Consider the following 26220-nt stretch of genomic DNA (forward strand, 5'->3'; position numbering starts at 1 on the left):
ATTTACTTGTCTTTAAAATACCCAAAATATCCCCATGTATTTGACATCACAAAGTTGCTTTTGAACAGAAAAGTATGTACAGCAATTGTGGCACATGAATCGTAAGTACAAAACAGAATCAAACAAATTAGAAGAAATACCAAGTAGAAAATCAAGAAAAGAATGGAAACAACTATTTTTAAAATTTTTGTCTGTAATGTGTTGACACTGAAATACACAAGTTACAAGCACAAAGATCACAGGAATGGTACAGTTTGCCGAGATGGGATCAGTGTTAAGCATAATGTCACTCTGCCCCATGCTGTCACCACATACTCATCACGAGAGATCCAGCTGTCCAGTACTGTACATAGAGCATGGGAAATCATGTGATTGCGCTCAGGTCAAATCCCAGTGAATCTCACCTTTTCCAATGCAAATTGAAATAATTCTCACCTAGATGACAGCCAAAAGCCCTTATATAGGAGTAAAAATATATATCACTTTAACTTTTCCTCAAAAATCTTATATTTCAACATAACCTTGAAACATCTGTTTTTTGGTTTTTATATCTTCTTTTCAAGAGCCGCTCTTTCTTACTATAATTATGCTTCTGTTTCTGCCATTTCTAGAGAAAATAACCAACAGCACACATTAATTTGTGATTTCTGAATGAGCATTGTTGACAGAACAGATCAGATCATTTTGACAACTGAAAAAACCAAGGTGAATGGCGAAACCAGGGAAAAAGCATGATGGCATACACTGTAGCATGAGCAGGTGGATTTTCTGTGAATGTAACATGTTAGTAAAGAACCTAAACTACTGAATGAGGAATAATAATAATAATAATAATAATAATAATAATAATAGCCAGATACCAGAAACTTACTCAATTAAGTTAACAAAAAATTTAAGTTACTTACAAAAACTTTAAAGCTGCCAATCTGTTTTTTTGCAATGCCATTATCAATGTGATCGTATTAATAATTATAATATACCAAAGTTGTAAAAAACAGGAAAAAGATACCTGTATGCTTTTAAAGTGCTGGAGAATACAATTAAATATTTATATTACTGGTTAAATTATATACTGCACGAGGCATCTTCATCTGAGGAAGCAATGAAATTCGCACTTTTAATTATTTTCTTTATATTTGAGAGTTCATTTTTTGTGCAATACTCCACCTTGTGGTGGATAATGTGAATTTTAAAAGTATTTGGACTTCGGTATTTTAAAGTACATTGTCGTAGTTCCAAATATGAACTGTAACATCATTGATGCTTTAATGTTAATCAAATGGATCTTATGGAAAAACATCAAAGTGAATAAAATATTACCATAAACTGTCAGTCTTTAGTGTATGTAATATGCCAAAGCTTCGTATGGCTGTGTCAGAGTGAATTATGTAATGACTCATTTAATACTTTGTTAACATTTAAAGATGTGCAATACGAGCAATCGCATAAAAAATTCTTGAATAATGAACTCTGAATAATGTCAACACAAATCCAGACAATGCAGTGCTGTCACATCACACGAGTGTGCATATCTTCAGAATCCCTTCTGAAAAGTTGGGTGCAAATCCAGTCCTCGAATATGTCTAGACATCCATGCAAATCAGTGCCCCATTTGATCACCGAGTTACCACGTCCTATTTCCCAAGCATTCAAACACCAGCTGAATGAAAGACCTCCATATGCAGTGCCGCTATGAGCAATGACACCGCATGCTGAATTCAATCATAACTTACTGGGCCGGTGCACTGGTAAAAGAAACACAAGTAACCTGGCTTCTTGTCCCCAAAAACACTGTATAGCTAAACAAACGTTTAAGTGCCGCTGTAAGGTTCTTGAGGTAGTTGTGACGTTTCATCTATGGTAAGAACGAGCTCTTCGTGTTTGGCGACCTCCAGGCAGCTATTGTGATTATGGGAAATGTAGGCCATTTCCACTAAACTCGGTCGCTCGCTCATCTCGCTTATTTGATTCAGGCTGCTGGTGATACAGTTTATGTCGCTTTTACTGCTGTTGTTGGTGGGACGAGGACCAAACACCCAGTCTAAAAAGAGAGAGAGAGAGAGAGAGAAGACATCTGTAACGCTGAAGCCTTTCACAAAGTACTGATGAATTCATCGAGATTAAATACGCATACATCTGGGGTAGCATTTATCAGTTTCAATTTGAGTCCTTACTAAAGTCAAGCTTAATACCTTCAGAAGAGAGCATCACTCAGTTTAGTGTTTCACATACCTGAGTGTGAGTATTTTCTGAGGAAAATGCTAATCAACAGTCTATAAAACACAACGGTACATGAACAGAAGTGAATGTTGTAAATATTTACAGACTAATTGCAATGTGTTTTTTATTTGCATCCTGATCAAGGTTACTTTAGGCTCTTTTTACAAATGATGTCTAACATTTTTCTCCTTTGGCTACACTCCATCACCTCACAACCCTAACAACCTGAACAGTTTTTCCATCTTGGGCAATGCATTCAAAGCCCTAACAATAATGAATTTAGGAATTTGTTTTCTGCATTCCTTTTAGGTTGAAATAAGGGAAAACAATACTATGTTATTTGAGAAAATTGTCTTCAGATATCATTCATTCAAGTATGTCGTCAGATACCAATTCAATTTACATTTGGGCAAGAAAATAGCAATGTGATATATATCATAAAAGTAATTTCTTATATGCAATAGATATGTACATTTCAAGGATATTTTATTTTTTTTTTTTTTACTTTTTACTTTACTTTGGACAGCAGATTCCAAAGAACAGCACTGCACAGCAGTACTGTGGCTCTAGCTTGTGCCTCCCATGAAGACATCAGTCACATTTACACATTGGACACAAGCAAGAAAATAAATAAATAAAATAAAAACCAGAAAGGGGTGGAGAGGAGCGCACTCGATAGGTTTGCACGCCATTCAGGGAAGAGGGACGTCTCAGGGGCTCTTTAAGTGCCTGTGGTCCAAGCTTCAGCTTGTAAACTTCACTAGATAGTCGACATTTTTGGGCCTCGCCAATACCTTGAGGTGATTCTCCTGTGTGTGGAAAATGTCATCTTATTGTGTCATGGGAGTGGGCAGTATTATACATTTTCTTACACTGCTGTCACAGGATAGAGTTACTATCAAGATCAAAAGTGCAGAAAACAGATTTAAATTTACAGAAAATATTTTTGCAGGAACCTGATATTCTATTGTATAATATCCCCTCATATGGTATATACCATTAATCCATCTGTTCTTGCTTTGGTTGTCATTTGATATTACATTAAATGTTATTCAATAACGGGCTCTTTGTATGAAAGAGCTACACATGTACTAGTTGTAGCTTAATGAATAAAACAGTGACATAAATAATTAGATCAGTGGTGTCAAACTCGTGCCATGGAGGGCCGTGTGTATGCAGGTTTTCATTCCAGCCTCAGATCTTGATTATATAATTAGTTAAATTATTTGCTGAATTAGGGATGCAGGTTTGTGCACAATGGTGTCTAAATAAAAATTTTCTTATATTCTGTGCTTCAATGCAGTTAAACGCATATGGCTGAATGAGTAATTGGACTCAATTAAGGCAGCATTAATTGGTTGGAATGAAAACCTGCATACACACGGCCCTCCATGGCACGAGTTTGACACCACTGATTTAGAACCTCTAATGAGCCTAACCTGCATGCTTTTGGACTGTGGGAGGAAACAGGAACCGGAGTATCCGGACGAGGCCCACGCAGACACAGTGAGAACATTCAAACTCCACACAGAATAGCTGTGAGGCGACAATGTCACCCACTGTACCACCTTACTACATAAAATAAAAAATATTGTATATAAATATATATAAACCGCCTATGCAAACAATCGGACAAGTTAGCGTGACACTGAATAAACGTGCAAAGCATTTCTAGTAGCCTATGTAGGGCTATACATTTCGATTGGCACCTATGATAGACGAGATGCAAATCTGTATCTCATTGGTCGGCCACCTGCTGATAGACGGCATGCAGATCAGTATGTCCACCTGTATCAATTTCCTGATCATATACGTTAATTGAACAATTTAATACTGCGATTAGGCTATTACATTTCCCCCGAAAGATCTAAAAAAAAAAAAAAACCCTCACGTCCCTCACGTCTCCTGCAGGACCAAACGACCGATGCGTTTAAATCTATATCGCATCATTTGCATGTAGACGAGTAACTGCGACAAGGTTGTTTCTGTAGGACAATATGCGTTCGGGTTGGAATATACAGAACTAAACAATTCGGGGTTTGGGACGCACATTCATTAGAATGGAACTTTCATTGGTGCCTAAAATTCAGTCTACGCTTCAATTCCACTGTCCTCATGAATGTGCACTGGGAAGTATAATCACGGTTTTGCACAGAAGTTAATTTACTAAAAAGGCACTGATGAAGTATACTCAAAAAGAAAACATTCTTTCTCTTCAGAGTTGCGTTGCACGTGATCAACAAACGCTACAAAGGCATGTGCGCAACTGCGCGCACAGACATACTCGCTATTTTAAACTGGCCAAGTTAACGGACAAAGTAAAATTTACCATAATGTATTGTCAAGGTAGTACCAACTAAGCCGACATACCAAAAGCAATTCAACCTGAAGACTCACCAAGGAAGTCATGGACGAGATCCTTGACCAGATGTCCAACAATTGCGTATGCCACTGCGACCACCACCAACGCTGCCATGACCAGGTACAGAACAGCTTTGGGGAGAGGAATTGAATCCCTGGGCGGTGATTTATAGTCCGTGTAAGGAAGGTCATTTTCGGAGTAGTACTGAAAAAGGTGTTCCAGTCCCGAAGTGTGGTTCGAGTTCAAGGGTGGCTTGCTCGCGCTCATACTACTGAGGTCAGGTTCCAAGGCAGTCACCATTGAACTTGTAGTAACCTCTACATTTTCGATGCTTTGCTGAACAACACCTGCGGTTTTATTTACGAGCGGTAAGATCTGTGACAGGAAATAGCTCCAATCTTTTATAGCACTGGTATTGCATGAAAACATGATGCCCTGTGTGTAGCCTATTTTTACTTTACTGTAATGACCACTATGAAAGTCATTACTACTGTAAGTAGGCTATATCTGTCTGTTTTAATCTATCGTTAACAAACGAAAATCATAAGAAACAGCGCACGTACTTATAAAAAGCATTATGAACCTCTGGTGACAATAATTGTAATATTGTTTTTTCAGTCGAACAAGTTTCACCAGAAATACTATATAAGATGCACGTGTGACGTTATCTTTTTAACTAGGCTACGTCGCAGCTAACCTGTCTAGTCGCCAATATGGTCATTGGCGACGTTTCAAAGTCACAGGCAAAATAGGCTAGGTGACAAACAACAGGGGGACATGGAAAATAAAATAAAAAACCCTGCAAGTGAATATTTCTGTTCTATTGTGTAATTGAAAAAAGCCATACCTCTGTTCGATTAACAATGAATTATGAAGAACACATGTTACAGCTGTCAAGCGACCGTCCAGTTTCTTGTGAAAGTAATTGTTATTTCCATGCAAGATGTTTAAGTCCCCTGGTAGAACAGACGAGATGCAGTGTTCGGTTCCAGAGCCAACAGTTTTCCACGACTGCACAAGATTTTTCTTTGGAACACAAATGCTTGTAAAATCAGCAGGCTACGCAAAAACAATTCAAAGTCTGCCAGTGCAGTGCCCCTGCTCTCCTGCTACACACAATACCATTTTGAAGCTAGCTTACATTGCGCTGCGTACGTGGAGATAAAAGAGATGCTCTCATCTGTTCAGCGCAGCTGCGCCCAAGGTAAGTCGGGTCGCAGGCACTGCTGCGCTGGCGACAGCGCGATTTCTTTCAGATGTCTCCTAAATTATAAGGGAAGCGAACGCCGTCCAATACTGAATTGTGAGTGGGATCAGCGTTCAGTCGAGGGAGAAGAATTCATACTTCTTTTTTTGCACGGCTGCAGTTATACCCAACAGCAGCATAGGCCAATATCTGGTTTATGGAACTTAACGTTTAACTTTGAAAACGCAGCATTGCTCGCGTTTTTCGGCGTCTCCTTCGTTTCATTACTTCTGGAGAAGCATGGAAAAATAATAGCGTCGTTCTATCAAACGCATTTATTCATTATTTTACTTAATCTGAAAACTTAAACTTTTGCCATTAAATATTTATGATAGAAAAACATCTTCTTTCTAGTGTAGGTGCATGGTCACTACTGAACGAGACGGACAGGGAATCCTACTACATCTGGCTAGGGAAGAATCACAATTCATCATTACTCATGTTTTCCAGTAATACACTGCACAAGCTGTCAGCAGAAAGGACTCAATTATAGTGGAAAGGCGCACGACGAGGAGTCGCGTGATCAGGTCTGCGATCAGATCCTACCGTATCCTCTGGCCAACCGCTAAGAAGCAACGAGATGAACCTGTCACAGCAACACATTTCCAGTGTTTTTCACCAGGAAACGGTGGATTGAACATCAGGTCTCTCTTCTATAGGCTACAGTACCACGAATTCGCTGAACACAAATGTGGTCTAAAATTGACAGTCTTCTCTTCTCTGATAACTACTGCTGTAGGCCTAATAACCGTTAGACGAAAAGATATCGAAAACTACATTTTTGGGGCCTTGTTTCACATAATGTGTAGTGACTTATTTTGCTTGACATAATTTAAAAAAGGATTTGTTTGATGACTCAGTGTCCATTTTGTAATTGGAAGAAAATAAACCTAGCTCCTAATAACAAAACATCTAAAACAACTTCACTAATAAATAAATGCACCAGTCATTTTTGTTAAACTCAAAAAAAAAAAAAAAAAAACTCACCAAATAAAATCCTTGTCATGATGCCAGGAGACAATTACCTTGTGTTCCACGCCTTCTGTAACATTGCAATCATGACTGAACTGTGCCAGCAGAGGAATGGTTCATTGTGAACAGCTGTCATTCAATTCATTTGTCACCTTTCAGCACTGCTGCTGGATATTGTCCTGCTGCAGCCTTCATAAATTAAGTGCTGCTAGCCTACATGGGTTTTGTAGTCTCAGTGTCCCATTTTCAGACATGCTGAGCTGACATTGTTATGGCTTAGTGTCTTTCTGTCTGATTCCCTTTTTTAAAAAAGATGATATGTAGCCTCTTTTCCAGGATTAACTTTTCATCTGTTTTTTGATGAAAGGTGGTGTCATCAGAGGAGACAATTTTCTGAGCAAGGTTGAGGAAAGAAAGAAAAGGAAATCTATCATGAGCTATCAACAGTCATTCATTGAGTTTTGTTGTTTATATATTCGTAAGTATTTTCATGTCACTTTTTGACAACTGGTAATAGGGGTTGGGCCAAGAAAAAGCAAATAATGGAGCTTCATAACTTCACATTACTGCTGTTGAAAATGTGCTTCTTTTTAATTTCCTGTCGGGTCACAGATCATCTTGTGATTGTTGATTGATCGGCTATCTTTTGTGATGCTCAGTATCCTTTTTTTGTTAAGAACCTCAGCACCCCCTACTGCCCCCCTCCACCCCTACTTGCACAAACACACATGCTCTATCTCACACACACGCGCACACACACACACACACACACATATTATTGTGTGATAGAACTAGATTCAATTAAGATCACAACACTGGTTTCAAAGAGTGGCTCTAAAAAACTTATTGAAGCCATTGACCCCAGAATGAATCATATCACTGTGACAAAATGACACTGCCAGAAGTTTGTTTACAACAGAACTGAAAGCTGAACTTTTAAAGTTGATGGGATATTTTGTATTATGTCCAAGTGTATCTAATGATTAGTTTTACTGCCAGTCTTTTCTATTGTCCAGTTAATTGGCTATCCTCAGATTCAAAGACATGCTCACTTGCAGCATGTTCTAATTAAAAATCAATCATATTGAAAAGCTTACGGAAATAATTATCATCTGCAAGTGGAAACAATATTGTGGTATTTCCCCTTTTAAGACAATACCAGTTGTTTTTAGTGCTTTCTCAAGCAACTAATAAACATTTTTTCATGCATTCTCCTACAGTTTGGCTACGATGAAATGACGGGGTGTTCATTGGTCTAAATCCTAGGTTCCCAGATCTGGTCATGGAGAGCCATAGGTCTGTTGGTTTTGGTTTTCCACCTATGAACAGAATGAGTTCTAAAACATGGTGAGTAAAGTTAGGTAACTGTAATCGTGTACTATAATTGGTCAGTTACATGTTGAGCAGCACACCCTGCAGCCCAGGGTTAGGGATTCGTATGGGCGGCCGTTGTACCCTTGAGAAAGGTACTTAACCTGCATTGCTTCAGTATATGTCCTGCTGTATAAATGGATGCATGATATGTAAAAAGTTGTGTAAGTCGCTCTGGATAAGAGCATCTGCTAAAGGCCTATAATGTAATGAAATGTAATGGATTATTATGATAAACTACTGAGATAAAGAATATATATTTAGTGGACATAAAGATCCTGGCAAATACTCTAGGATACTTCTACCTTGCAGTACTGTGTGAAGCGCACTTTAAAATCAGATGAGCCTCCGAATACCTGAGAGAATTCATACAAATGATTGTTTCGAAGCATACTTTATTAGTGACATAGCCAAATTATTCTGTTGGTCAGTCCTGTCACTGACGGTTTTTATTGTGTGGTGTCGTTGTCTTTTGTTTAAGTGGCATTCATAAGTGAATTTAGCAGAATCAGCAGATTCATGTTTTCATAAGTTTTTTGCTTAAAGTTGGCTATATTTGCAGCACAGAACCATGCATCTTTTAACACTGACAACAGCACTTACGTCTACAACAAGATAAAATATTTAAGTTCAAGCTTTCTTTTATTCATTCAGTGTCTGGAGTTGCCTTTGAATCCAGCATGAAGGAGATACTCCCCTAAATATTAGATTTTTTTTTGGTTGAGTGCTTTAAATATGAAGGTCCTCTGTGGATGTGACCTCGAAATGTGTATATTGCCTTTGATGGTACAACTTCATTATACAAGTGAAATAATATTGAAGCACACGAGACAGATCCAAAATCCCTGTGTATACAAAAATAATTTATATAAAATTTAGGTTTTTACACTGCAGTAGGCCTCTGGATGCTTTCCTTCCTCTAGAGAGCCTGATTAGTCTTTCCTGGTGAAATTCACAGTGACATAAACTTGTCTTTTTGATACTAGATCACCGGGGCGTGATTTTTAATGTCCACGTATATCATTTCTTCCATTTCAAGTGCTTTCACGTTTTAATTTATCACTGAGAGCAGGCCAGGCTGGCAGTTTGTTCGCTCTTTATTCCCTCAAGGTTGAGGATGTTGTGTGCCAGGTAAATTCCTGATCAAGAGCTGCGCTGGAATTTCCTTATGAGATGTCAGAGTGATGTCTCTAGGCTAGCCTCAGAAAACACTCTCTCGTTGAAATGCCTTTGTACATAGCCATTTTAATAATATGTCACATTATATACAGTATGTTATGGTAGTATTTTCATTACCAATAGTTATGTTGCATCCTCAAAATTTTTTAACCCGAGGAAGAAGGTCTCAACTGCATATCGGTAATCTGTAATAACTTTGTAATTATTTAGGGCGACATTTGTCTAACAAAAGCTATAAATTGCCTTCAGGAAACACCACAGAGTTAATGTTTCTGTACTAGTGAATAGTGAGATATCTGGGACGGAGTCAGATCTTACTTCACGTTATATTATATTGCAGCATTTAGCAGACACTCCAGAGGGACTTCTGCAGGTCTCATTTTTAAATTAGATTGTTGTTATCACTATGCCTTGGAAATATATATTTTGAAATATGGCACGCCAATAAAGCATTTGGGGGGGGGGGAGAGGGGGAGAGAGAGAGAGGGAGAGAGAGAGAAAGAGAGCAAGACAAAGAAAACTCTGCAGTCACTGGCTGTCGGAAAGGAAAACCGCATACATTTATTTCAGTTCAGAGCCGTGGTTGCTGGTGAATTAATTTGTGATTCTGTCCACGCCACTGAGTAGCCTGTTCTGCTGTACAGGGTTAATGTGATTGTTGGGAGGAATAACAAGGTGACTTCAGAGACCACTGCCTCCCTAAACTCTGGGTTCATTGGTGCAGCAGTTGCAATATAGTGACAGGATAGGCAGGTCCAAACCTCAGAAGAACACAGGAGCATTTGGGTCAAAGAGAAAAAAAACAAGGGGGAATAAAACAGGACCTTTATCCTGTTCATTCTCTCTTCTTTTCAAGAATGATTTGGGTGGCGGTGGACTTGCTGTGATTCAATGTAACAAAGCGTGGTCTGTTGTAATAATGTGGCATAACCTTAATTCACCAAATCAGAGAACAGGAGCATTCTGAGATAATCTGTTGTTCAGGAGCTATTCTGCAAAGAACCATAATACACATCAAGTCAAAATTCATAAAGCTAGCATCAGTATAAACCACAAAATGTGCTATGCCAACAGTAAGGAAATTACGTGAGAAAAGAGTGGTAGGGTAGTGGGTTGCTTTGTGTAATTTAAATGTTTATCAAATTTGAACAGCAGGGTTTGAACTGCAAAGCTGGTTAAACAGCACAAAGAGATATAGAGGTATGTTTGTTCAATAAATGGTTGGTTCATAAAAAATTGAAAAAATTAAAAAAATACTTTGAGGGTCACGGCTGGGATGATAATAAATGGCCCTGTGTTGTGAATGGATGAGGATGATGATGAGGATGAGGATGGACGTTGTCCTTTAGCCGTGACAGCGGCCGTTGTGTGCCAGGAGGCCTCGGGCGTCTGTGTGTGGGCGGGGCTGCGCCCTCCCTCCCTCCGTCAGCCGCTCTCAGCCAGCCGGTGTCAGAACGGCCGGAGAGAAGGTTAAACACGCCGTTAATAAGAATTATTGAAAAAGCGCTAATCGGAAGAAAATGAGTTGCAGCGTCGGCCGCCTCGCTTAGTATGGAAATTGGAAGCTATAAATAGCCAATCAGGCTTGTCGTGGCCCTTTAGTGAATGCCAGCATTAGTGAATGCACTGATCTGACTTGTGAATTTACTAGGGGGCTGGTTTTCTGTATCGTGCACTCATAAATTACACAGTTAGGTATGACTCATGAGCTTCAGGTAATCTGCTAATCAGGAGGCAGGGAAACAAAGTTTAGAGGGCAGTGTGGTGAGACTGATAAGCTCATTTTGCCAAGTCCTGAACGTTGGAATGCAGTTAGTGCACATAAGCACACTGTGATATGATATTATCATAAACAAACAGACTACAAACAGCAAAGTTCCAAAGAAATGTATTTGATGTATTTTTCTGTATTTAATAAGCATGCCAAGCCAGCTTCTGTAAAAATACAGTATGTAGTGATTTATAGATCATTATTGAGTTTGAGTGAGGCGGGTTTCCATTTGTAAATTTTTGAAATAAATTATTAGTTCACTTAAATTAGAACATATTACCACTTGTAAATGCTGTCCTAAAACTATTTTTATAATCGTACATTCTATTGTCAAATATGCTTCGGTTACAAGCGTCAGAAGAAAATCAAATATTTTTGCTCAGTTATCTTCTCAGTGGTGCGTATGCGCCTCAGTTTCAATACCTCTAAATAATTCAAATATTACTGCTGTTAGAAGATTAGTCATTGTGGAAACAAACTCTTGTCCAGACAGCATAGTAATAAATCTTGAAGTTTTCTACGTTAAAATCTCAAGGCTGAAATGAGGACGAATGATCTAATGTACAAACAAGACGGCTCTTTCAACGAAGTTACGCAAAATAAAAATAAATAAAATAAATAGCAGACCGAAAAAAAAAAAGTTTACGGGCCCAAGTACACCGGGATACCAAATGAAAGAGTCTGATGCAGAGTGACAGAGGGTAACGTCCAGGAACCCTTTACTTTAGAAGGCCCTCGCTGCTCAGTCGCATGTGTGTACACACCGTCCCAGGCATTGGTAGTGACAGCCACTTCAGCCAGCAGCGTAAAGGCTATGCCACTTGCAATTCAATCTGCCCCGATTGCTTCAGAGAGCATCCCCAGTCGTTCCCCGTGGGTTACCGATAACACTGCAGCCACTCTACGGCTAGCCGCGGACATTGCCTTGTGTACAGAGCAGCTTCGTACCCCCTTGCAAATACGGTGTTGTTGGAAAAAGCATTCTCCCCCTTTCAAGATTTCCTCTGTTATTCCATATTTAATATCTGACATTTAATTTGATCGTGGCATAGTGCGCTTGTGGAAACTTTGTGGTGACTACTTCACTCTGATGAGAGTGGTTCAATATGAATAGATGCAATCAAGCCTGGCTGTGTTCAATCAGCTGAATCTAATTATCAATTAACCTGGGCAAATTGGTTGTTTGAGGAACTAAAGTGGCAATTACTTTTTTCACATGGGTGTTTTGATAACTTTTTAATAAGTGAAATTATTTTTGAAATGTGTTTTGTGTTTATGCAGGTTTCCTTTGTCTAATATTACATTTCGTCTATAGATCGGAAAGCATTCAGTGAGACAGATATACAGTAGTACAGGAAATCAGAAAGGGGGCAGATGCTTTTTTACGTGACTGTATGTAGCAGCAGTAAGGTAAGGGTAAACCTCTCATGAAAAAAACAGTTCATTTATTCTACAGAGGCTCACTGTCAAAACCAGATTGCAAGCAGACAAGAGAGCTGCTAAGGTGTCCTGATACCATCTCTGTATATATATTCCCCTCTTTCATACACAGAGGAATATATCAAGATGACCCACACAACACCGTTTTGTTCTTTGGTCGACTTTTCTCCGTGATTTGTTTTCCAGTCTCCAATCTCCACCCGCCAACAAACATTTTTTAATACCCGCCGTTCGTTTCCACCAGACTAAACGTAAGTACAAGAAAGCTCACCTGCTGTACAGCCATTCTGCATACGTACTGGTGTGATTTTTATAAGGGCCTTCGCAACTCGCTCTACCATTTAATCCTCAGATCCCCTTGAAGGTCACATTCCTGTTATTGTCATGGTTGTTTTGGAAATCAGACTTTCATAAATATGTGTGTACCTTTGCTTGCAAGTGGGGCGTGCGGAAACGAGAAAGTCTGTGGAGATAATAGCCTCGATTCACACGGCTGTCGTGGATATTAGTTAAGCCTTTAATTGACATTGCTTCAATGAAAACAAACCATAAACGGTTTCCAGAATCTATTACAACGTGCACCAGTGACACCCACAGCTCCACAAAAGGGAACATACCGTATACTCTGCTAGAAGTACCACACCTATAGAGGCGTGTGCTGGCTGTACTCTTATACATCCGCTCGGCTGTCATCTTTAAGGCACGTGCTCAGTGGATGGCAGCGTTGTGTAAATCAGGATCTAATGTGAGCTGAGAAGAAGAGGAACCGTGCTTGTTTTTGTCTGGCGGAGAATCCCAGATTATAGGACCTGGCTCCTGGTGCTTGGCAGGTGATGGGGGGTCAGAACGAGCGGGCCAGGTGTCCGGGGTTTTCCTGCGTGATCTCGCCATTTTGGTTTTTGTAAGAAGCTCGTTATGGCATGCAAAGCGGAGTCAGGTGACCTCTGTGTCAGTGCTCCAGTGAAGGCAGGTCCCATCATTTCTGCACTATCTGCTGTACACAGCCATGTGGACCCCCCCAGAGCAGCACCAAGCAGGCAGCTGGTATGGGTCACCCTAACCCACCTGTACTGAGCCCCCCCTGCACTGCCAGCACCACGCTGAGTGGCTAGAGAGGGGTCACACCTGAGCTCCTTCCCTGGGACGCTTGCACAGTGCATTCATGTCCCCCCTCATACTAATACTCAGCTCCCCTATTACCCATTTGAGACATTCCACTGTCACCGTTAACTTCCTTCATTTACGAAATAGTGATTTCCGCGGTGTCACGTCATACTGAAGAAAGTCTGTATGCCGCAACTGGCTCCTTTTCATTTTGTTCTTCTCGCCTTATGTGCTGTTGCCCCGACAGCCCCGTGGTGAACAGACACTTCATTTTGTTTTCCAACTGTCGCATTCACGATTTCACCCTTTACCAGGACACAGCGCCGGTGAATGTTTCGTCTGGCGTCGTGCACTCCCTCGGACGGATTTGCTGAAAAAGTTCATCATGAAGTCGGAAGAGAGTCCCGCAGTGCTCATTTCTTGTGTAGCCGCGGTACACCGATAGCTAAAATCACGCCGAGGCATTCACTAAAAGAGCCTAATTTAGTGAGTGAGGGCTGGCGGGGACACGGACAGCCACCTCCTGGTGCTCGAAATTGAGCTGCAGTCTCCGATACTGCAGAGTGACATTACCACATCTAAAAGGTCTGCCCCCTTAATGAGGCTGCAGGGCTTCCCTGGTGGGTGCTATTCCAGCGATGTCACACCGCCTGACAGACAATCACTGTTATGCTCAAAGAACTGCAGTGACCACTGTTTCGTCCTTTTTTCATCGCCTCATCAAAATCTCCTCTCTTAACTCACTGTTTTTGTTTGATTACTTTTGAAACCATATAACAAAGGCCACTAGCATATGCATGACCAGTTATTTTGTAATATTACAGCCTGAAAATTAATCTAATAGACAGAAATTCTGAAAATTACAGTTCTTCAAATTTCGCTAATCAGGAAGCTTAATGTACAATGTTGTATTAGGTTTAGATGTTAGTGTAGCGATTAGACATGAAGTGATGACAACCAAACTGCATGAAATATGAATCATTGCTAGTACAGTACTGTCTTATTCAAAAGCTGTCTAAAACGGTTTTCCCTTTCTCAATAACTTCCCTTCATATTGCATTTTAAATGAAACGCAAGAACGGAAACCACATTTGAAAGGTAAAGGGATTAAACATTGTTTTACAGCATTATCTTCATGTTTTTAAGTTTTTTCAAGCATCATTTTCTTATATGTTTTGTTCATTCAATATAAATATTCATATTATTATTTGTGCAATATAAATCATAATGGAGGAGAACTTCTTCTATTCAATTATTAAATGATAGCAGGGAATGATACAAGTTGGGCTACAGTTTGAAGAATGAAGCTGTGTTAGATCTGAAGTTATCCAGTGGATCATGGCACCAGTTCTGCCTGTCAGAGTTATGCATAGACACAATTCACATTTGTGAAGAAATGAGTCGTCTGCATACGGCAAAGCATGCAGTGAGCAAAGATAAAATGTAAATTCTTGTCATTATGGGTACTTACTGTAGTACCTTTCTTGTGAAAATAGTTTTTTACCTTGAGACCAACAGAAGGGACGAATGAATTAAACTATGACAGGTTTCGTTCTGTTACTCTTGCCTGCGACACAGTCATCCCCTGTTGAGAAGCCAGCAGTTTTGGGTGGCCTCCTGGAGCCTACAGAAAGGACAGTCATTAATTATCAGGGCTTGTGAGGAAGGCAGTGCACATCACAGGGCCCCAGCTTGAGTCGCTGCAGAAGGCTGCTGTCTCCCATAAAGCTGGCTAGCTTACTGACTGTTTTATGGTGATCTTAGTGATTTTACAGGCGAAGCATAGTGCCAGCTCATCTTTTAAGCTTAGAGCTCTTTACAGCTCTAGATTTTTGTTGAGAAGCTTTTTCTGAGCAGCTTTGAGCATAAGTTGTGCTCATAAAATCGTCCAATCTGACTGAACTCATTAGCAGCACAAATATGGCAACTAAAATGTTTTATATTTGATAATTCATTCAAGTATTATTAATTTTATTTAACAGTTAAAGTTATAATGAAAAGCAGTGTAACGGCACAAGGGAAATCTTTATTGCTAATTTTTCATTAAACTGTACACATTTCATTTTACTCTTTGTATGATCATATGCTTCACCTTGAATCCCTCCAACCAAATATAGCTCATAGTCCTGTGTCACAAAAGAAATAGCAGTACTGAGAGGGTTCTGACATAAGTTTGTGGCTAACTCTGCATTTAACTTATTGAAATGCTTTGCTGACTCAGTCTCCGTGTCCCAAATGGAATGTAGAACATAAAAATACAATTTGAGTGCGGTGGAATAAAATACGAGTACTATTATAAAATATCAGTAGAACAGTAAAAAAGTATTTTTCCACTGTTACAGAAGTCCAGTGTTGTAGAAAAAGTACAATGGGTGTAATGACCCATAACTGATTAAAAGGCATTATGGTTTGGTTCTTATTCAGGAAAATGCACTATTGAGAACAGTGAAATAATTGGCAAACAGTTAAGTGTTGGACTTTTGTGGAAATTTAAATCTTCCAAGGTCATAGCATGAATTACATCTAGACCAAAAGTAGGCTACTGAAGAACGACTTAAGATTACACAGAGACAGAACGCAACTTTTTGGAGAAAAAAAATAAAATATAACTTGGGCTGTTGATGTGAGGTCAGACATATTGACAGGGTATCAGGAATTTCAGACTGAATTTGCTGCTACCCACGTTGGAAGCTCACCATACGAGGAGCCGAATATCCTTTCTCCCCCCTCATTCGACCCCGACCATTCTACGACCTTGTGTTGTGAGGGGAGATCCTCAAACCGTGACTGAGCTCATACAAACGTAATCTTTCGCTCCAGTTTTCCTACAAACTCCCTCTGACTCCAAGCCAAAGATGATCATTTCCCGCACGTGTTATGCTAACCACACGGTGGTTTGATGGGCATTCGGTGCCCTCTGCAGCGTGCTGCCAATGGGCGAGACCCCTGGCGGCATCTCCTTGCTCTTTTCCCTGCCAAGGTGCATCCTCCTAAGCCTTAGAGCCCTTGTTCTGCCTGCCTCCCTCCCCCTCTCTCCACTAGCAGCAGGAGGGAGGAGGGAGGAGGAGGGGGGTGGGAATGAGAGGTAAACTCAAACAGGCCGACCTTTTTCCCTGCCCGGCACAGCTGATAGGAATGTCACTCTGATCAATACCGCATTAATACATTCTCCTTGCGGCCTCACCGCCCGCTCCAAGGGTAACCCGTCCGGCTCTCTCACGCGGCGAAGTCATTTCATTTTTTTTTTTTTTTACGTCGCCGCCGTCATGAATCATTAAGCGCTCGATCGGTCGGTCTCTCGATCCACTTTAAGGAAAAAAAAAGACGCGTGTGAAGTTCCCGGTCCAATCTCACAATCTGCTGAAGCAGAACAACTTTTTAAAAAAATCTTAAATAAGAAATGCATTTTACATTACAATACATTTCGTGAAATCTATATGGAAATATACAAAATATTTGGCTGGCCACGTTCTTCCCATGCCGTGCTGTCAAAAAAAAAAAAAAAAAAAAAATCATAATTTAAAATGAATTAGTTTCTTTTTTTTTTTGCATGGGTTAATGCATTATATTTTGTCCTGTGTTGCTGTCTGCATTCTGTTATCTTAGGCCCGGTTTTCATGGAATTTACTGCGGTGTGACAGGACAATATCTGCAGCCGGTGATTTGCGAGGAGCCATAACTACACATTGCAATGTGGAACAACTATAAATTAGCATTAAATCTCATGTCACTCAGATGGGCCCCCATCTCTACAATAATAAACCTGGCTGCAAATGAGTTGCGCAAAAAAATTCAATTATAGATAATATCCTGCAACTGCCACGGCAAAAGTTAATGAAGAAAGACTCATTTGCTGGGGGTACAGCACACACTACAGGGGTTATGTAACTGGACTGTAAACCATATTGGACTGTTAAATCTATCATGTGGATACATAAATATTTATTGGCAATTTTTATACATCCATTACTTGTGTATATAATTTATTATTATCATTACTGTCTTTTATTATTGGTAATTTGTTCATTATAACATAAGCTACATTTCAAACATTGTAGCATGTGATAAGAATGACAGCAGTATAATAAGCATTGCTGATTCTTTGTCAGCTATTTAAAAAACAGACCATCTTTCAATTATAATCTTAAATATTTATAAAACTGCTCTGATTTGATGGTACTGTGAAGGCTTTTAAAACCAAATATGAAATTCTGTCAGGCTTTGTAGACCTGCTGCCCTGAAGTTGTTTTTCCAAGATAAACTATCAATTAATTACCAAATAAACAATCTAATATCATTAGCATGCGGTCAAAATTGCCCCTCTGCTGTTTGTTCTCAACTGATGTTTGCTTTGCTCTTTGTGCTTCTTCTCACACCTGCTTTGCAAAAAACAAAATAAACAAAAAATACCCCACAAAAACAACAACTATTTATTCTGCTATTTTAATGTCCAATTATCCTCTTAATTTCACTGGTAGAAGAATTTTTCTTACTTCTTTGGCAGTCTCCCTCTAGTGAAATGTATTGTTCTCTATTTTTTTCTTTGCTCTCCGATTCTCCTGATGTCTGTGCAAAAACCTATTTTCTGGAATTGAATTACCACATCAAGGGCAGCACGTAGCAGAGCTTTCATGGCCATGACTACGCTGCCTTGTGTCGTCTCTGACCACTCATTTCACCTTAGACTTTTAAACCTGATGCTTATGATGCTCAGTGCTCCTCCGCAGGATGTAAATGTAAGATGATCATGGGTAACCACAATGTAAGCAACCCTCAGCTCTGAGTAAACACAGCTTCAGATTGGTGTCATTAATTAATCGTCACCTGGGGTAATGAGCTTTGAAATGAGGAATTCCTCCACAAGCCATATGACAAACTGTGAAATGTGTGGTTACTGTAAAGAACTGACTTTCATTAATATCTATGGATCAGGGAGATGAAGATGGGAGCACAACTGTTTTTTTTTTTATATCCAAGCTGAACAAATGTGTTCTTTTGAACCTGAATCCAATTTATTTCTGTAATTATGCAATTCATCAATGTCTAGAGTGTGAAAGTTTCTCATTTTCACATTTTTCAAGCATGTCAAAGGTATAGCCAGCGGATGCTTACTATGACCTTATCACTAATTTTGTCTTCATTCTCTTAAGTTGTGGACGAACAATACACCATTTTCCACTCACACCTATGACCTTGAGAACACACGTGTCTACGCAGAGACAAGAAAAAATCATTAAAGGGAAGAGAGGACGATTTCAGTTCAAAAGATTCCATGGAGGTGAATTAAGTTTTTTAAATGATTTGCTTGATTTAATTCATTAACAGTTTTATGCCTTTCAAGCATTGATGAAGGATTTGAGTACCTATATGAAGTTACTGTGCAAACTCCCTGTATTTGATGTCACTCTATTGCTATTATTGTTCTACGATAGTGAAAAAACACACCATTACAAACCTATTTTTTTCATGAGAAAATGGTTTGATAGGAAAAGCACCAGATCACTTTTGTATTGCGATGTAAAATTTAAGATACTTTTTTTGGGTGTCGCTGTGTAACACATTTTGTCTTGATTAATAACCAAAGAACCAGTATTGTAGAGATCACTGTAAATCCTGTAGTAGCCGCACTACTACTATAACCACTACCTACTGCTATTGCTACCACGACTGCTTGAGTCGGTTACCCTTTTAACATGTTTCTCAAATATCAGAGGTAATAACTGTACAATTCCCTCCAGCAGTGATAGACTACAGTAGCCCGGGGTTTCGAGTGGATATTAATTTGTAGCTGAAGCTCCCAGGAGGCTGTGACATATCAAGGTGTGTAGAAAAGCCATTATTTGGTGTAAATGAATCCAGTTAGCATGCCGTGGTGCGTTGAGTGTGATATGACCTTCGGGCAGAGAAGCAGCAGGGCATGCACCCGTGAGACGCTTTAATGTGATTTTCCCACATGTTTAATGACTAGAAATGCGGTCTCAATCAACTCTCAGCCCTCTTAATTTTCTGAAATGTAGTAAAATATAAAACATACTTTATGAATAAAATAAGAAATATGTGAGTTGATGTATTTATGCAAATAAAAAAAAACCTCTTCTGATTAAATTCATTATTTTTAGATTATGGGGGAATGTCCTAATGTAAACATCCATAGTTGTATAATGATGTTCAAAGATAGGACTAGAGGTGATTCAACTACTGAATCATCATTAAATAAATCGTCTCTTTCACAAACAGAACCCTTGTTCATATCTTCCAAAATTTCTATAATTGAAGCTAGGTGGGCAAATAAGGATGTCAGAGGTCTGCTAGGGTAGGGTGGGTCATCAAATCTTGGCAAAAGAGTTTTGGAAACTCTCATCTAAAATGACCCTGTATGCTATGTTGGCCTTGGTGCCTACAAAAGCCATCACTGGGATTGGGATTTTCACGATCCATAGCCTTTTATACTCTCAGTGTTTTGTTGTCATGCTTGTCTTGCAGTTCACAGAGAGACTAATTTAATCATTTTAAGCAAAAACCTGCCTGTATTTTAGTAATCAAATGAGGTGCCGACTGTCAAAGGCCTGTTCTCTCGTGGCGAACAACCAAAAAGTCGTGGACTGAAATAACGAGCGCCTAAACTGAGTTCATGCTGCATGTATTTCAACCGGCCCACGTGGCTGAAAATATTATCGCACATTCACGGGGCGGATAAGTCTTTTCGAAAGCTCGCGCAGTGCCGATGCACTGGTTGCTCTCACTTTAAGCAGATCAAGATAACCGCGGACCAGAATAATTTGAGGTGGGAAGTCTCTCTAATTAAGGCTTAAGAACCTGGCGGCGAGCCACAATGTAAAAGAGCGTAGGGTTTAATATGGGATTATGATGCAAATCAAGTGCTTTAAATAGGAACCGCCATCGCCGCCATTCAAGCAATGGCCGGAGGATTTAGCAGTTTGCAGGACTAACATTCAGGTTTTTTTTATTTTTTACTTTTGTCTGTGCTCATTGGGGAATGGTTGAAAGAGCCCAATAATACAATATACAGAATATTTTGTGAGATTATTGCATGGTATTATTTTCATTATTTGAATGCAACATATCATGTGATTATAACAACCTGCATTATATATATTTTTTATAAATAAGATTTATGTGGGTGCCTACGACTGGTGACTGCTGACCTCTAAAACAGTTTCCTGTGCTGTTTTCCATTCTAATAGGAAAACATTTTCAGGTCATGCATTTATATTTTCCTGAAAATGCATGTCAAAGAAAAAGCAAAACAGCCAGTTAGTGTTGGTGGTGTGTTTGTGTGTGTGTGTGTGTGTGTGTGTGTGTGTTTGTGTGTGCCTGTCTGGTGGGATAATTCCAAGCAATTACGGCATTGCAGAAAAATCAAGGATCATAAAGAATATTCATACTGAAATCAAATTAATAAAAAATGGACACTGGGTTACTGAGTGAATGAATAAAATTCACATTTGAATCATTGCATTTATATAGCACTTTTCCCGAATTCTCAGAGTGCTTTACAGTGATGAGTGGGAACTCACCTCACGCACCACCAATGTGTATAGCACCCACTTTTGCAGGCAGAATGTAGATATGGGACAGAGAGCACATATAAAGACCGATGTAAATATAAAGACCGATGTAAAATATAGACGGGAGAACACATAAGGGGAAAGAGCAGTTCACCTCATGGTGACAGAAGCAAATATCCAAACAGTGGATGTATAAGGGAAAGAGCAGGACAAAGCATCTGGGCCTGTCGTGGCTCATTGAACTGATGGAATGCTAATAAAAGTCGTATGACGACGGCATGCTAAGTGTGCAATTAATATTCTAAGATATTCCGGCACAGCGTGTGGTGGGGACCTGTTTAAGGCACATTCCTGGCAAAGTGAATGCATTGTCTCCGTGACAGGGGAGATGTCCTTATTAACCTTTCTCCCCCACCTGTTTCCTCTCGCGCCGCCGGTGTTGTGGCAGATCGGTCAGTTTGCTCTGGGCTGTACTTAATACCCGAGGCTTTCTCTGCAGCCATTTGTCTCCTGTTTGCTGTCGCCTTCGCGACTGCCAGCCGAGTCATCTGTCAGTAAATAAATAATCTCGCACGGAGACACAGACAAGCTATTTTCTTTTTTGGCAGAAGGGCTAACAGAGTAATTTGGAAAATAATTAAAGGCTTGAGTAATGATTAAGGTTCGGACTTGATTGAACCATCAGTTTTTGTTTTGCTTAGACGTTATGTGCAAGCAATGCATTTCCTGCAAATTACGTTTATGTTATCATTCTAATATGATTCCGAGCGCCCTGTAAAAAGATGGCAATAATAACAGCTTTTGAATCGAAACCTACCTTTAAAAAAACTCGCAGCATAATGGGAGACTGCCAGAATATACTTCCTCATTCCACCTGAATACCTTTTTGAATGTATTCACCGTTAATTCATTTCGGTCTTTGTTGTCCTGTCCTCACTGGACTCCGAAGGTTTAAGGCCCACACATCTATTATCCTCCCCCCCCCCCCCCCCCCCCCCCCCTCCTGGGTGAGCACTGACAGGTAGATGAAGGACAGAGGCCATGAAAGGGACTCGTGAATGTAATTGGCAGTTCCAGAAATATAGCTCTACATTTAATTATTTGGCAGAGAATAAAAGTAAAGCCAAAGAGTGTTATAAGGTTACGTTGGGGAATCGATTTGCATGTGTTAAAATGGCAATTACTTTATTAAACCAGGCGGCGAACATTATGGCACCGGCCCTATTTTAGGGTAATAATGCCAGTCCTTAGATGTGTGCCCTACCCTTCTGTACAGAGGTTCAAGAAATCTCCTTTACTTCCTCTCACTTAGCTCTCATTATCGCTGCAAGATCCTGTAATATAATAAAGTGGCCAAGAGTGGGGAGGCAATTTAACTGGAATTAATCAGAATGGTTACATAAATGACTGGAAGCACTGAACGTCATACGTAACTTTTTTGGAAACTAAAAGCTCACCACTCTTAATTTAAACTGCTAATTACTAAAAAAAAATTAAAAAATTTTAATTAAAAGTGTTCTAGAAAAGTGCTTTAAGTTGTTTCAAGAATTCCTTTAGTCTCTAGTCAAGATGACCTTTCGTTCTGGACTCCCTTGTTCTGGACCCTCCTTCTCCTGCCTTTGAATTGCCACTAAATCAAATGCTTTTAAACTCTGGACCAGTTGTGGTTTCAACTAAAGAAACGTCCAGCCTGCCGACTGACATCTCATAGGCTCAGGAAGGTTCAGGCATCGCTGTAAAGAACCAAAAGACATAAAGCTTATGATCCATTAATATATACTATATATTACTGAACAAGCAGATGATAGCACCGTAAGGACACAATGCTCTCTTTTTAAAGACAGCTCTTCTGTCCCAAACATTTTATCATTTGAAAAAATATAAATTCTTTTTTTTTCTAAATCTGATGAGAAGCAGTCAGAAGGGGGGGGGGGGGGGGGGGGGGGGGTTTGCGGTTTCTAAAAAGGAGGTCACTTCAAACACCACAGGCCTTTGTGATCGCCGAGAAGGGGTCAGGAAAAGCAATTTGCATTTTAACAGGGCCTCTGCGTCGCGCGTCAAAGTTGCGCTCCGTCACCGGAGATCCCTGAAGGACGGACAGTCTCCAATCGCTTTTGACATTCACTTAATACAGAAGCATCGTGACAAAGGAGCTCGCTGACTGACGAACTGGATTTACGGCACTGTGCCTGATTACATTTTTCATTTTACCACTCCGCTCAGCGCTAAGCCAGCCAAATCAATGTCATACTTCATCATACATGCCTGAAGGTCTTGTGGTAATTACTTCATTATGCAGTGTGTTTTGCTAATTTTTTTTTTCTCACGGGATGCAAATGCATTTAAACATGTGAAACGATATGAAATGATTATCAGCACGGAGCAACATGGACAGAAGTTTGGTACGAGAAGCTTGTATAATGTTTCTATGTAGTCGGCTGGATTAAATCACATAAGTCATTAAATTAGACTGTCAGTTAAATGAGTTAACTTTAGAGGTTTCAAAAATAATGGTTTGGATTTTTTCACTGCCATCAAAATGATGAAGAATAAAATCGATGCATAGATGTATTTGGTTATTATGTAGGGGATTGTGGCCAAGTGACCCTTCGTTGTGAAATATAAGTTTGTGGCTTCCAAAGAATATATGGGATTTTCATAAAAGAGATAATGTCTTGAGATATCATTACCGTGTTAGCATTGATTGGTATTTGGTTGAAGTGAAGAGAGGTGGGACCAAGATTAACACACCATCACGTCATGGGCGTTCTTCAAGGGGAAATGAAAATGCATCCCTTAAATAGTGGTTTACTATTTACACACCATTCATCATGTGATATTAATTCTTAAGTACTTTTGTTGCCATTGGATGTTCATCTTTTGAACAGTCTGAAGTAACCTTAAATATTCTGTTGACATGGTATGCAAAAGCTGATTAACTACACTCCGTTCATCAGAACGATATTATGGAGAAATTCATGAACTAATATAAATATCTCAGCACATTGTGGAGGTGCCTCTGTACTTCTCTCCATCATTGACATTTACAGCTGTCTTATGGAGACAAGCTTATTATTGCCTTCACAGCTGGAAGCTACAGAGGACTGTCCTGCTCGCACCTTCACAGATCCCATTTACACTTGCAGAATGCACATGGCCGCTTGGACCTCTGTGGTGCACTGGGGGGTCACTCTCTAAAAAAAATACCAATACTTCACCTTTCTATGGTCATTTGAAAGTATTTATATCACTGGACTTTGAATGTTGTTGAATACTCCCTGAATTCAGTTTCTGAAAATGAAATCCCAGGAAGGAGTAGGTTCGGTTGGCTGAAAAGACACAATTAAAGGGAAAATGCTAAACACTCTCCACAAGTTATCTTCAGAGTTAGGGCAAGTTTCCTTTTTAGAGCTATTTCCAATTTTGGAAAATGTGGTCTGAGTATCAAGGCCTGTTGTGTAAACTAAGCTATAGTGTCCACAAAAAACTTAAATCCGAAGTAGCTCTGAGTAAAGCATTGCCCAAAAGATAAAGCGCTAAGAATCCATTGCAGACACACGGTAAAGTGCACGCACATTCCTCAAAGAACTATTTTGTGCAATATAATATCATTTCTTAACTGTGGTTTCTAATAATTTGGAGAAATACTGTGTTTGAAACTGGAGTATTCCAAACTCCAGGAAAAACCCATGATGGATCATCTCCGTCTGTAATACTGGTGTATATTCAGCAGGTGGCGTTTGATCAATGTGATTGGTACGGCAGTCAGTGAGGAGATGTACTACCTGTCATGTTCATATCCGGTGTAAATAGACACATAATCTGCGGAGAGACAAAGGTTAATGACAGAGAGACAATCCATTAAATGATCAATTAATCACTTCTACATTTATCTCTTTTTGCCCTTTCTCCCTGCTTGCCAGCTGTTGGAAGCGCTTACTCTGGTATATTTAGTCGTGCTCTCCTGTATAATTCATCAGCTTTATCTTAGTCACAAAGTTCAAATTTACTTTAGGGTGCATGTTCGGGCGTCTTGTACATTCATTAGCTTCGAAGTGAAAACTTGATCCAGCCCTTCAGAAAAGGGTTATTGATTCATCCTCAAAGGATGCACATGAAATGAGAAGAAAGCCTAATTTCTGTCACTGCCCCCCTTCACTGCTGTCCCCTGAGTTTAATTGGCTGGGTAATTAATTAAATCCTTGCTCTCAAATCACTGTGCTCCACAGCATAAATGGAGCGTGGGGAAATCAAAGAATATTATGACAAATTGGACATTGTGTAGAACGGATTTATTGGATTTAGGAAAGCAAACCCCGTTGACGTTAAACTGGTACTGATGAAGACTGTAACCAGTTTTTACCTTCTTTTCTGATAGCACAGCACACCCAAGCCTCGCCCAAGACGAATTTTTGCTCCAATGGCAGAGACATCCTTCTTGTAGCTGATCTTAATCTTACTTGTCATTGTCATGTCAGCCTTGTTACAGAGAAGCTAGGTACCGAGGCTACAGTTTATTATATAGTGAGATAAAGCAGTAGTGGTGCGTCTAGCAGACAGATATTTCCCTGTTGAAAGCTTTATCAATTGATAGCCCTTCAAGGAAGGATAAACCAAATGTGCTGAATATAATCCTTGACTAAACAAAATACTATTTGTGTCTTACAATAAAAGCAAATTTGTGACGAATGACAAAAAATGGAACACCCATCATCCACTTGCACTACACATTGTATAGTTCAGCCTTTCTAGCTTGCTAGAATAAGCATGAAGTGAAGGAGTCGGTGTGGAAAGGTATAAAGCTTTCCTGTCCTCACGGCAACGGTCTGTGAGTTATTCCCTGCGGTATCACCTCCTTCACAGAATGTGGCCTGCCACACAACATCCCACTGCAGAGGCTATGGTGCAGTCGCATGTCTACAGTACCCTTTCAAAATATGGTACAGTATATGAAACAACCCTTTCAAAATATGAAAGCAACCAGGGTTTGTCTGAACTTACAGTACTTACAGTACTTCTGTTTCAG

General features: G+C 39.7%; 2 protein-coding genes across 2 annotated transcripts in view; one reads left to right on the top strand and one right to left on the bottom strand.

The window, feature by feature from the left end:
* LOC118224805 lies at positions 1-5868 on the bottom strand. The gene is made up of 2 exons (XM_035412532.1): positions 4618-5868; positions 1-2041 (listed from the first exon to the last, which is right to left on the bottom strand). The coding sequence occupies exons 1-2, from the start codon at positions 5009-5011 to the stop codon at positions 1812-1814; spliced, it is 624 nt and encodes a 207-aa protein (XP_035268423.1). The 5' UTR covers positions 5012-5868; the 3' UTR covers positions 1-1811.
* The window catches only part of LOC118224803 (uncharacterized protein C1orf87), a 27687-nt gene continuing 6065 nt past the window's right edge, over positions 4599-26220 (top strand). Inside the window, exon 1 of the mRNA XM_035412530.1 lies at positions 4599-4702. Coding sequence (XP_035268421.1) covers positions 4695-4702 — 8 coding nt within the window. The 5' untranslated portion in view covers positions 4599-4694. The remainder of the gene's footprint in view (positions 4703-26220) is intronic.

The sequence above is a fragment of the Anguilla anguilla genome, chromosome 4 (assembly GCF_013347855.1).
Source record: "Anguilla anguilla isolate fAngAng1 chromosome 4, fAngAng1.pri, whole genome shotgun sequence".
Classification (NCBI taxonomy): Eukaryota; Metazoa; Chordata; class Actinopteri; order Anguilliformes; family Anguillidae; genus Anguilla; species Anguilla anguilla.